At 38.1% G+C, this 13,971-nt stretch overlaps 1 protein-coding gene across 1 annotated transcript; it reads right to left on the bottom strand.

Annotated features, from left to right (window-relative positions):
• Positions 1-260: 260 nt before the first annotated feature.
• Positions 261-12,259, bottom strand: LOC117300183 (serine/threonine-protein kinase OSR1-like). The gene is made up of 13 exons (XM_033783905.1): positions 12,104-12,259; positions 11,133-11,245; positions 10,534-10,642; positions 9,432-9,573; positions 8,416-8,581; positions 6,299-6,400; positions 5,524-5,657; positions 5,143-5,257; positions 4,463-4,642; positions 3,693-3,829; positions 2,894-3,015; positions 2,018-2,079; positions 261-1,407 (listed from the first exon to the last, which is right to left on the bottom strand). The coding sequence occupies exons 1-13, from the start codon at positions 12,222-12,224 to the stop codon at positions 1,342-1,344; spliced, it is 1,569 nt and encodes a 522-aa protein (XP_033639796.1). The 5' UTR covers positions 12,225-12,259; the 3' UTR covers positions 261-1,341.
• Positions 12,260-13,971: the final 1,712 nt, after the last annotated feature.

Genomic DNA, 13,971 nt, shown 5'->3' with positions numbered 1-13,971 from the left:
AGGCCCACACTTCGTATATCAAAACTTATGTATAAAATAACAAACCTGTGAAAATTTAGGCTCAATCGGTCATCGGAGTCGGGAGAAAATAACAGAAAACCCCACCCTTGTTTCTGCATGTTTCGCCGTGTCATGACATGTGTTTAAAATAAATCCAGAACTCTCGATATCGAGCATTGATGTTGTTTTAATGTTTTCTCAAAAAGTAAAGCATTTCATGGAATATTATTTCAAGGGAAGTCTTTCACCACTACCTTCTGTAAACCCTGTAAGTTATTTGTAAATCTGTGAACATTTTTTTTTCTGTTCCGAAAGTGTCCAATGGCTTTAAGAACTTGCTCAATTTATACACACCAAGAGTTGCATACAATCGACAAGACTGGTTTTTTTTCCTCAATCTACAATTCTGAAGGCAAATACATGTATACACGCCAAACAGTTCTTGTTACTTTCAGCCTTGAACCTGATGTTAAATAAAATGTGCAATTTGGTGTGATGATGTTTTTCCTTTTCAACCAATTTGTTTCCTTTTCAAGTACTAACAAATTGCGACACCTGAATATGGCACATGGAATAGTTTGATCTCTTTATTCACAAAACTAGGTCCAGAGCATGAAAAGGCGATAATTGGCTCCATTTAAACTGCTCATGTTTTACAAAGAAGACAGTTCCTTCGAGGATAACTTGTCACTTCTTCAAGTCTTTACTTTCAGTTCAAGTTTTGGATATTTAAAATGAGTTTTTACTGGATACATATTTCCATTTTACACGGGAAAGCTGGCTTATCAAAAGATAAATAAATGTACACCTTATTGGTTTTTTCACAGAGTGATCGTTTAACAAACAACCATTTGCAAGGACGTCCATTACATACTTTTTCAGAGAGTGATCGTTTAACAAACAACCATTTGCAAGGACGTCCATTACATACTTTTTGCAAACAGTGTGCAACTTTTTTTAAGTAACAAGATTTTAATTTCTGTACATTGTGTTTGTGTTAAAAGAAAAACAACACCTTCTGTCTGTCCTTGTAGTGTGCACAAATTCACAACAACAGAAATAATATCTAGTAACCTGACCAGCCAGTGCGTTAAATCAATCTCTTTTATAAGCACCAGTCTTTTCTGGCCTGTTCCACTGCAGTGTAAGCCTGGTCCTCTGTATATCTACATGGTTATATTGAAATGTATACCAACCAAGATTTATGGATTGACAACCAGACTTCAAGTAATGAGTCAAAACTGTGTCATTTTCCACACTATACTGTTACATCAGCTCTCATTTAACGCCTTAAGATCATGATATGATGAATACATCACCTATTGACGACACTTCTTGATCTTAGCTGATTGACAACTTCGCGAAACCTATAAGATGCTCCTCATCCCCTGGACTATCACCAGAATTCTGATCAAATAATAAAAAGTTTGAAAAATAATTAACAACAAGAAAAAAAGGGAAACCAAGTTAACAGCCTGATGTTTTAACCCGAGAGTCTTTCTCGAAGGCTAGGGTTGAAACATCAGGGGTGGATTTAACAAAGAGTTATGACTCGTCTCATCTCGAGTTAGGACGAGTAACTCGTCCTAACTAAGAATTAATCTAAAGGCCTGCATGCTACAGTGCAGGGTTGGGACTCGTCTCATCTAGAGTTAGGACGAGTAACTCGTCCTAACTAAGAATTAATCTTAAGGTCTGCATGCTACAGTGCAGGGTTGGGACTCGTCTCATCTCGAGTTAGGACGAGTAACTCGTCCTAACGAAGAATTAATCTTAAGGTCTGCATGCTACAGTGCAGGGTTGGGACTCGTCTTAAGTCCTAAGATTAGTCTTAAGTTAGTAAGAGTTTTTTGAAATCGACGGCAGGTCCTCAACATATTTTCCACAGAAAAGGCCATGAATAATATTTAAGTATCTTGAATGGTTTGGTGGATTTGTAATATATCACAACAACTATTAATGAATTACAGAACAGTAGTTTATCTTTGAAAGCTTTTGGTCTTAAGAAATTACTTACCAATTTAAACGTGGCGTTTTTATGCTCTGGGTTATCTACCGTCTTTTGAAGATTTGCAGCAACTGTAAAGAAACAGATCTTAAGACGTTATATCACTGGAAAATGGAAAGCAACATTTGATACATAAATAAATAAATTATTTTGTTGTATTGTCGACTCAGTGCTCTAAGAGCATTAATTGAAATTTCATATTTGTAATAATCAAAAAATAATGACAAGTACCATCACAACTGTTAGTTTAGTTTGTAGTACTTGAGGCAATACATGGTGAGGTATCAATATATATTTGGTCTGCAGTAACACCATGTGTGTATCTTCTTGCCAGGTAGAGTTTGTTCTTAGAGAACTGTCTTGCTTTATTCTACTGCCGCTGAGTAGATAATCGGGGGTTCGGGAGACTTCTCAGTTCTGAAAAGAACTGTCCTGCTTTTTTAACTATTACCAGGGCGGATAATATAGAAAATAGATTTGGACTACAACTTTAGCTTATAGGATCGTATTAACTGTACTGCCACGGAGTCAGTTCTGAATTGGTCTCAACGTTTCAACTAGCTTGCTCTAGTCATCTTCAGGAGACAGTTTAGTTTAGTTCAGTTTATGATTGGTGGTTTCCCCCATACTGTGATGGCTCTCTATAAGGTTCTAGGGATGTCCAGAACTCTGATGTCTTCAGTGCGGTGTCTTTCCTTTAATTGATCCAAGTAGGTCAACTTTGGCCGACCACATTTCCTGTGTCCATGGTTTGGTTCCCAGTGAATGAGTTTTGGTGCAGACTCCTCGCTCCTACTACAGTGCCCAGCAAATCTCATTCCTCGTTCTCTGATCCCAAATAAACAACAACCTTAACAACTTGTTGTATTCTTTCATACCACTTACCAATAACAAGATCTCGACCATCAACAAGACCAGCTGAAACTAACTCACGAGCGAGATTGTCGGCATTGTCTTTATTTTTAGTGTAATCAAAGCGAATATCATTCAGTTCCTGTTGGGCATTCCTAAAAAAACAAAAAGAGAGATAAAATTATGTGATTTGAGGCATTGCATGGGGAGGTAATAATGTATATTTGGTAACACCATGTGTGTATCTACTTGCCAGGTAGATTATGTTCTTATGAAAACTTTTCGTAGATTTTTTAGAGTTTGGGAGACTTCACTACTACTGCAGAGTAGATTTTCGGAATTCGGGAGATTCCTCAGTTCTGAGATAGAATTAAACTCCAAGTTTTTCTTTTTGCAAGTTGGTGTCTGCAATCAGTAATTAGCCAAACATCAAATTATTGCAACTTAATGAGCAAGGGCTGGAAATTTCCAGTAGACGCCTGTAATCCTAGAGTTGGGCCAATAAACTCATGCCAGCAACTGGGCCCAATTTCATAGAGCTGCTAAAGCACAACATTTTCCTTTTAAAGCAAAAAAATCATTGCTTAGTAAAATCAGATTGTCGGCTAAGACTCCAGTCAATTGTTATGCTCAGTAAACAACAGTTAAATATCAGTCACAAGTAATGTATATGACACGAACATTTTGCCAGTAACATGTGAAAAATAAGCGAGCTATTTTCGTGCTTATGCAAATTTTGTGCTTGTTTTGCAATTTTTTTTGCTTAAGCAGCTTTAGACATTGGCCCCTGTTCTATTAGCAATTCTAGAATGTTCTTAAATACTAAGCATACCTTAACCTGAGTACCATATGAAGTGTAGGTCCTGGTTCCAGATCCCCTTCAGTAGTAGCTGCTGACGGTGAAGCTGGTGGCTGAGCTAACACGTTGGAATTCACAATCTCAGGTTTCTTAGCTTCTTCTTTTGAAACCTTCAAATCACATCCAAATCAAAGTATTTCAACTTTAAACTATAAAAGAAAGCATACCTCTGGTTTCAATCCTATACAAATGTAGATATATACAATAAAAGTAACCATTTTATTTCAAAGGTGGTAGAATTGTTTAGTTTCGGAGCGGTTTTATGTCAACGCAGGAAGAATAAACCGTAAATGGAATACACAATGTGAGAAACGTGTCTGACAGCAACATTTCTCTGATTCAGATTTGGGGGGATAACAACTGGTGTCCTGTTCCACAGCCACATGACTTCAAAGTGAAACAATTCTCAACATGCTTTGTATTATCACAACCTACTGTACTATATTAAGCAAGGTGAGAGCAGGCCCATCTCTGGCCACAGCTTTCGTGAACGGACATGAACACTCAGAAATCAGAGAATAATTCATGCAATAATCGTTTCTCAGATTCAAATGTTTTTTCTTCTGGTTTCTGATCAAAAAGGGCATTTCACACTACCACTACCATCTTTATAACAGGTAAGCTTTGCGATTAAAATTACACAAACAAAATCTGGTCATTACCAAAGTATGACCCTATTTTTAATACAAGCATCTGATTGATCTATAATGTGTAATGTAAAGAATTGAAGCCATCTTTATTACCGGCAACTTATCTGCTTTTTCTTTCTGCAGCTGCATCTTCATATCCATAGCAATCCGAGGAGAGCGTCCAATGCTAGCTCTCCGTCCCTCATCGGAATTCTCATCTAGTTCATCATCGGACCATTCCCATCCATCCTCTGTAGGATGAAGACGACCACTGGACCCTGGTACACGAGTTACCTGAGTGTGGATACAAATAAATCATCATTAAGTCATATCGTAACTACCATTCCCATCCTTCCTCTGTAGGGTGAAGACGACCACTGGACCCTGGTACAAGAGTTACCTGAGTGTGGATACAAATAAATCATCAACATGTCATATCGTAACTACCAGTCATATTCGGGCAACCTCATGGCTCTGCTCATCGCCAAATTCTTGGCTTACTGCACAAGCGTCAAATTTCTGCGCTAGCTGTGTAGCAGAATAATGCCTATGCACAGGCCAAAGCAAAAATACCTGCTAACCCGTGAAATAAGGTAAATGGTAAAAATGGAAAGCGTGGCACAGTCGCCGCGCGTGATGTGCGTGCAAGCGGTCACAAAATGGTAAGCGTGGCACAGTCACCGCATGTGATGTGCATGCAAGCGGTCACAAAATGGTAAGCGTGGCACAGTCACCGCGTGTGATGTGCATGCAAGCGGTCAATACAAAGGATTGGGTTTCAAATGTCTCTTTACCTTTTGTCCACGGTCATCTAGCGTTGGTGCTTGATCCAAGAGTTTCTCTTTCAGATAATGATTGTCTCGGGCTTTCTTGAAGAAGGGACTCTTCAGAAGCTCACTTGCTGATGGTCTGGATTGACAGAGAAAAAAACAAATTACTTTTGCTAAGTGTTCTTAAACCAATGTAAAGGTAATCTATACTTTGGTTTTAGGAACCATTTGAACAAATGTATATATTATTCAATAAAACTAACATGTTAAATGTCAATAAGTGAAAGCATCTTCGAGTCCACGCTGGAAGATTATTTCATAATTGGAATCCAAAATCTGCAATTCGAATTTAAAAACGTAAAAACTCATTCATTAAAATTACAAAAAAAGAAAGAAGGAATTCACCTCTTGTCTGGGTCTTTCTGTAAACATTTGGAGATCATTTTGCGAAACTCTTTGCTATATTTCTTGACGTCATCTTTGTTGTTAAATGCCATCTCTAGAGAAGGTGGGTCATTCTGAAGAGTCATCATCAGAACCTGAGAAAATAAAAGAAGAAACAGATGTCTGAAAGGTTTTTAATATATTTTGTAGATCAAGGTTTTTGGCCATGACATGAATCCCAACTCACTGTGAATGAAGATGTGTGTTATATAAGTTACCTGTAGAAGTTTCAGCTTAATTAAGTTGACAAGTTTTAGAAAAAAAGTGAAAATCACAGAGTGATATTTTAAAGAGCGTCGCATAAGTACCACTACTGATAATACGTTGAACACGCTAATATAATTTTCTCCTGAGACTAAAATTATTTTTTTTACATTGTTTTACTAATTTCCCAAAAACTACAGCACATCAGCAAGTAATATTTGAAGGGAAGCTTTCCACCATCACTACTTCAAACTGGTAAGGTTAATGTTAATCATTGGTAATTGTGTTTTGTGTCCTACAAAAAGTAACCAAACCCTTTGCGAAGAGGTTCAATGAAGAAAAAATGTCTTCAAGTTGAGATTTTAATGAAGAAAATGGTGTCTTTAATATTTCCAACTTACTGGCACATGATGACCTTACATTCAACCATCACAAACACACCAGATACTACAATTTAGGTAAACTCTTGATCACAACACTGACAATATTTTCATACCTGATACTACTTTAATATCTTGGTATCCATTCTTACCTTCATAGGTGGATACTTAGCATAAGGTGGGGTACCAGACGCCAGCTCAATCGCGGTAATTCCAAAGCTCCAGATATCAGCATTGAATTTATAACCTCTGACCTGCAATTAAATCATTCAAATCAATTTCTCAGTACAACTTGTCCCTGCTGGTAATGATTCAAACTGCCTCTAGCCACCGGGCTAGATCGGTGGTCTAGTGGTAAGACATCTGCTCTAGCAATGCAAAGGTCATGGGTTTGAATCCCACTTGAGTGATTTGCCAACACATAGGATTCAAACTGCCTCTAGCAATTAAGCTAGCTCAGTGTTCTAGTGGTAAGACATCTACTCTAGCAATATAAAGGTTGTGGGTTTGAATCCCACTAGAGTGATTTGCCAACACATAGGATTCAAACTGCCTCTAGCAATTAAGCTAGCTCAGTGTTCTAGTGGTAAGACATCTACTCTAGCAATATAAAGGTTGTGGGTTTGAATCCCACTAGAGTGATTTGCCAACACATTGGATTCAAACTGCCTCTAGCAATTAAGCTAGCTCAGTGTTCTAGTGGTAAGACATCTACTCTAGCAATATAAAGGTTGTGGGTTTGAATCCCACTTGAGTTATTTGCCAACACATAGGATTCAAACTGCCTCTAGCAATTAAGCTAGCTCAGTGTTCTAGTGGTAAGACATCTACTCTAGCAATATAAAGGTTGTGGGTTTGAATCCCACTAGAGTGATTTGCCAACACATAGGATTCAAACTGCCTCTAGCAATTAAGCTAGCTCAGTGTTCTAGTGGTAAGACATCTACTCTAGCAATATAAAGGTTGTGGGTTTGAATCCCACTAGAGTGATTTGCCAACACATTGGATTCAAACTGCCTCTAGCAATCAAGCTAGCTCAGTGGTCTAGTGGTAAGACATCTACTTTAGCAATGCAAAGGTCGTGGGTTTGAATCCCACTAGAGTGATTTGCCAACACATAGGATTCAAACTGCCTCTAGCAATTAAGCTAGCTCAGTGTTCTAGTGGTAAGACATCTACTCTAGCAATATAAAGGTTGTGGGTTTGAATCCCACTAGAGTGATTTGCCAACACATAGGATTCAAACTGCCTCTAGCAATCAAGCTAGCTTGGTGATCTAGTGGTAAGACATCTGCTCAAGCAATGCAAAGGTCGTGGGTTTGAATCCCACTTGAGTGATTTGCCAACACATAGGATTCAAACTGCCTCTAGCAATCAAGCTAGCTCAGTGATCTAGTGGTAAGACATCTACTCTAGCAATGCAAAGGTTGTGGGTTTGAATCCCACTTGAGTGATTTGCCAACACATAGGATTCAAACTGCCTCTAGCAATTAAGCTAGCTCAGTGTTCTAGTGGTAAGACATCTACTCTAGCAATATAAAGGTTGTGGGTTTGAATCCCACTTGAGTGATTTGCCAACACATAGGATTCAAACTGCCTCTAGCAATCAAGCTAGCTCAGTGATCTAGTGGTAAGACATCTACTCTAGCAATATAAAGGTTGTGGGTTTGAATCCCACTAGAGTGATTTGCCAACACATAGGATTCAAACTGCCTCTAGCAATCAAGCTAGCTTGGTGATCTAGTGGTAAGACATCTGCTCAAGCAATGCAAAGGTCGTGGGTTTGAATCCCACTTGAGTGATTTGCCAACACATAGGATTCAAACTGCCGCTAGCAATAAAGCTAGCTCAGTGGTCTAGTGGTAAGACATCTGCTCTAGCAATGCAAAGGTCGTGGGTTTGAATCCCACCGGAGTGATTTGCCAACACATAGGATTCAAACTGCGCTAGCAATCAAGCTAGCTCGGTGATCTAGTGGTAAGACATCTACTCTAGCAATGCAAAGGTCGTGGGTTTGAATCCCACCCAAGTGATTAGCCTGTAGATTTTTCTTCACAGAACAGGGGATTGTTTTAGGGGTCAAAACAAAATTATCTTTCTTATCCCCGTGGCAAAAATTAAAGTCTATTACATAAGTTTATTTCATTTTTATCCAAAGTTACGCTGTTGATTAAACCTCATAACTGCAATTAAAGGTTAGAACATATCCATTTTCTTGTTTTTGTTAATCCTCCAAATCCTTGTAGTCAAATCAAATCATCATGATTACCTGTTCCATAACTTCTGGAGCCATCCAGCATGGTGTTCCGACAAAAGTATTTCGAACTTTATCTCTTGACATATCTCCACCAGTAGAAATCCAAGAACTGACTCCAAAATCAGCCAATTGTACCATACCATTATCTCCTAGTAAGATGTTACCAGCTTTCACATCCCTGGCAAAGAGAAGAATTAATTTTAAAGACATTTGACTAGAGCAGAATTTGAACCTGCAACATCTGGATTAATGGGCCAGTGCTCTACCACCTGAGCTTTCTTGCCTCAATGTTGGTGGTCTGCCTATTTTGTAATAATTATCTTTAACGACCGGTTTCTTAAATTCTCATACTGTCTGACCATTCAATATCATCCACTGTGATTTGGAAAGAAAAAAAAACCTATGCCAGCCTGCAATATGATATCATGTGGTCAATGCATCTAGACAGTACACAGTCAACCCTCCTACTGTCTGACCCTTCAATATCATCCACTGCGGTTTTAAATGATGGATAAACTATGCCAGCCTGCAATATGATATCATGTGGTGGTTGCATCTACACCATACACAGTCAACCCTCCTACTGTCTGTCCATTCAATATCATCCACTGTTGTTTTGAGTGATAGATAAACTATGCCAGCCTGCAATATGATATCATGTGGTGGTTGCATCTACACCATACAGTCAACCCTCCTACTGTCTGACCATTCAATATCATCCACTGTGGTTTTAAATGATGGATAAACTATGCCAGCCTGTAATATGATATCATGTGGTCAATGCATCTACACAGTAAACAGTCAACCCTCCTACTATCTGACTAGTCAAATTCATCCACTGTGGTTTGAAAAATGAGACCAAGTATATTATTGGGCCTGCAACTAGTAATATCCCAGTGTGGAGATTGATGACAGATAAAGATACAGATACTGTAAAGGAAATCTGATCTGCTGTTGGAATTGCCTGGTAAATGTAATTAAAGTGTTTTGAATTGAACTGAACTGAATGGAAATTGGATTAGGCTTACCTGTGTATTTGTCCATTTTCATGCAGATATTCAAGACCTTTAAGAGTTTCCTTTAAGATTGTGGCAATCACGACTTCATCCAAATGGCAAGTTTTAGTGGGGGATTTCTTCATAGCGTGCTTCATGATGTCTAACACAGATCCTGAACGTATTCGATATGAGATAAATTTCACTCAATTGTGGAGTAAACATGGTTAGATTAATGGTGACTATTGGGGGTACAATCGTATGGTGACTATTGGGGGTACAATCGTATGGTGACTATTGGGGGTACAATCGTATGGTGACTATTGGGGGTACAATCGTATGGTGACTATTGGGGGTACAATCGTATGGTGACTATTGGGGGTACAATCGTATGGTGACTATTGGGGGTACAATCGTATGGTGACTATTGGGGGTACAATCGTATGGTGACTATTGGGGGTACAATCGTATGGTGACTATTGGGGGTACAATCGTATGGTGACTATTGGGGGTACAATCGTATGGTGACTATTGGGGGTACAATCGTATGGTGACTATTGGGGGTACAATCGTATGGTGACTATTGGGGGTACAATCGTGTAGTAATTACTCTTTACAAGAAATTATGGATATGTGTTGTCATTTTGTTTTGTAAATAACAAAGTCACACAAACTTATACACACAGGGTTGTGGATACTTCCTTGCTGTTGCTGTTCTATTATTCACTTTTCTAAAAAGTCCCTTGGGGGCAGTTAAACAAAGAGGACCTTTGTCCCATAAATAATAATTGTGGCTTCTTATATAGCTCACATGTCCGTCACCCAGTGACGCTCCTGGCGCTGTAACATACAGTATTTCCTGCCATATTTTGGACTACGTTTTGAATTATGAAACCTAGTTCTGATAGCACCATGTAATGATTTACAGAGTGCTGTGGGCAATTTGCTGCCGCTCGGACCAGGAACACCGGGGCGAACCCCTTCTCTTTTCGATAAGTGCACTGGGTTCTTTTACATGCGTTACACAACACATGGGAACAACGGCTTTACGTCCCATCTGAAGAACGAAGCAATGGTTAAGTGTCTTGCTTAAGGACACACGTGTCACGGCTGAGGATTTTGTTTAAATTCTTACCTGCAGCTAGTAGCTTCATGACCAACCATAGTTCTTCCTTAGCCACAAATGAAGTGTAGTAACTCACAATGTTCTCATGTTTACACTGACCCATAGACTGGATTTCTTTCTGTTAAAGTAAAAATGAAGCTGATTGAAATTAAAATGTTTAGATTAACATGAGACCAAAAAGCCTCTGTGCAGTGCTAAGTTTTGTTCAGGTCCTTTTGACAAACAATCAATGGTTTAAAAACCACTGATACTTAGCAGTTATCTTGCAATGTTATTTATGTTTAAATTGAACATTTCTGAGTCAATGAAAAAGAGAAAGCTTGAGTTTGTAAGATCATGAGGATTAAGTGTTACAATGATCAGAATTACAGATTGTTTAATTTAATTTCATTTGCTTTCTATGAAGCCAAGGATTCTCAGAAAAGTGACTTTGATCATTGCACTAGCCAAGTACCCCATATGGAGAGAAGATAAGAGGGACATTTTAGTTTTAGATGTTGGAGGAAACCCCCAGAGAATGCTGGGCCAAATTGTTTGTTCTAGGCACACCCAGCACCGCCCACCGTGGCTACACCACTATTGAGGATGATTTGTGTTTGTTTACTTACAGCCAACTCTTCCATGGTAGTGTCACATTTCTCCAGATTAATTCTTTTGATGGCACATTGCTCGTTACGTGGCGTACACAGAGCTTTCTGTACAAACGCCGTCGCTCCATGTCCTAGTTAATGAAAAACAGGAGACGGATAAGAAAACAAAAACAATTGTGACTGACTACTCCAAAATTCATGTAGACAGTTGTAAATTCTGCTAAAGGTAAAAGAATATAACACATGGGCAGCCGCAGGTTTTGGCTCATTTAACTTTCATATGAATGTAACTTGTAAGCCATTGCATAGCATAAATAACACATTGTGCATCTGCATCTATTTTGTAGTATTTTTTTTTTAAATCATCTTCTGATTTTCAATTTTGTGCATACAAATTAGATTGTAGAAAGAAAAAAAAAGAAACAAACAAAACAAGTAAAAAAACTTGTAAAAAAAATGAGCAGCTCCCAAGTTGTAAACGGACATGACAGAAGGGCAAGCAAGGTCAAATGCCCTACTCTACTTTACTCAATAATCTCTCCTCTCTACTCTAGTCCGACTGTCTCTGTCTCTCATCAACATTTACTTTATTAAACTTAACTCCTTCATTGTTTTCATTCAAATCAATTATCAATTCAATTAAATTTTGTATGGCACCATTTATTATAACTGGTGAAAATGGAAGCAAATGTCTCTGAAATATAACTAAATTAAATTAACGTAGGTCGTGTCACTATAACTAAAGATAAGATTAGAAGGTTAGGACGTTAGGTGGTGCAACAATGACAATGTATTGCAGATAATGAGATACGATATGCAATGCCAATGCCAATGCCAAATGTCCAATGTCGGAATAGTGAATGTGATCCTTGTGCTCTATATTGATGTGATTGAGTAGTCCAGACTCAGTCTAGTCAGCAAAAAAAAACTCGGCCATGGATTAAATTAATCATATTAACCTTGACAGTTAAACTAGCCAACAAACATACCCAAAAGATCTCCGAGAACGTAGGAATCTTTAGTATTTGGCCAAGGACCAGACACTGCCGGTAAAGGAGGCGAGGCATGCCCAACGCTGGCTTCAACTTCGGTAGCACCGCCTTCCGCCATCGTGAAATCTACGCTGGTACTCTCGGTTAAAGTGCCTTATTTACCATGATATAAATCTGGTTGCACGAGTACCAATGAAATCCTGCTGCAGGTCTCCTTGAAACGAATAGATTTTAGTGCAAATCGGGCAGGTTTTCTTAAATCCTTGCAGTTGTACAATCCATCCTGTACGATCATATTTTAAGGGGCGGAACGTATGGTGATTCTGGGGGATGCTACTGATGCTACTGCCCCCCTTAAAAAATAGACAAAACAGTTGGGAAATTCAGGCACAGCAAGAAAAGGATAAATTAGACAGATAATGCAAACTGATATGTAACAATGCTTAGGTACATTTTGTCACAATGAAGACTGCACAAAGTAATATAATAGGGGCCTAGGGAGGGGCGCGGCCTAGGCTACTTGTAATGTTGCCTCCCCCCAAAAAATTGACTTTATTTTTCGGCACAAAACTTGTATTAAGATAAACAGAGCCCTCTACTGTTCGAATTAATAATGGTGGTTATTATGTCTGAATCGGGGCTGAAAAATGAATTCTTCCCCCCGGAGCACTCTATGTTGACAACAAGTTTCAAGATTGAAAATTGGGATACAACTCAAACACATAAACTTGCATTGTTTTCGTTCAAAAGGTAACTAACAAATAATGTTTTACATTCATGTGGATTTTTAAATGATTTATTTTCTTTAAAATAAATAGTCTTTAGGACTACATAAATAGGTCATTTGCTGACATATGGCTGGATTCCCTACGTGACGTTTTCATTACTGAATTCTTGAGCTATTTCAGAGAACAATTGTTATGGGACAGAGTCTGCTAAAAGAATTACAAGTATGTGTTCCTTCTAGTGTCAAATTCACTCAAGAGTATATATTATGTAACGCATGTGACGTCACGTAGGGAATCCAGCCATATATCAGCAAGTGACCTATTTATGTGGGCGTTCCTGAAGACTATTATTTTTAAAGAAAATAAATCATTTAAAAAAACTCAGGTATGTAAAAATTAATTTTTTTCAAATTGAATTATTTTATAAAGATTACACGGTTCAACTAAAGCATCATTACTTTGTATAACAGCAAACCTTTAATGTCATCGTCTAACACGCACACACACATTTTTATTTTATTTGTTTCGGGGGGGGGCTGCAATTTTTGTTTTATTGTTGTTTTGTGATTACCACAGTAGACAAACTTTCATTTCACTACAGATTATTTCATTAGCCGGATGTCCGTTGTGTTGGCAAGAAGACAAAAACATAATTAAGAAACAGACAACAGTGCAATTTTAGTTAAAATTTTTATTTCAAAAAGTGGCTCTTACAAGAAATGCTGAGGGTTTTCTAAATATTGTAAGCTTACTACTTTTAAAATGAAAGGCAATAACAACTCTTGGTTAAGACTACACAGAAGCTTTCGACACATTGTTTCAAACATTTTGAGAATTTCACTTCGAAGTTAAATTGGGAAATCAGTTTTTATGCCTTTTGTATCAAATGTGAATATGAGATGCATTACTGCAGGAAACACTTCTCAAATTGTTTTGCCTACATCTACATTTTAAAGGGTTAAAGGCAGTGGACACTATTGGTAATTACTCAACATAATTATCATCATAAAACCTCATTTGGTAGCGAGTAAAGGGGAGAGGTTGATAGTATAAAACATTGTGTGAAACAACTCCCTCTGAAGTGACGTAGTTTTCGAGAAAGAAGTAATTTTCCACGAATTCGATTTCAAGACCTCA

The sequence above is a fragment of the Asterias rubens genome, chromosome 15, assembly GCF_902459465.1.
Source record: "Asterias rubens chromosome 15, eAstRub1.3, whole genome shotgun sequence".
In the NCBI taxonomy this organism is placed as follows: Eukaryota; Metazoa; Echinodermata; class Asteroidea; order Forcipulatida; family Asteriidae; genus Asterias; species Asterias rubens.
This window is presented reverse-complemented; position numbering and strand designations above follow the sequence as displayed.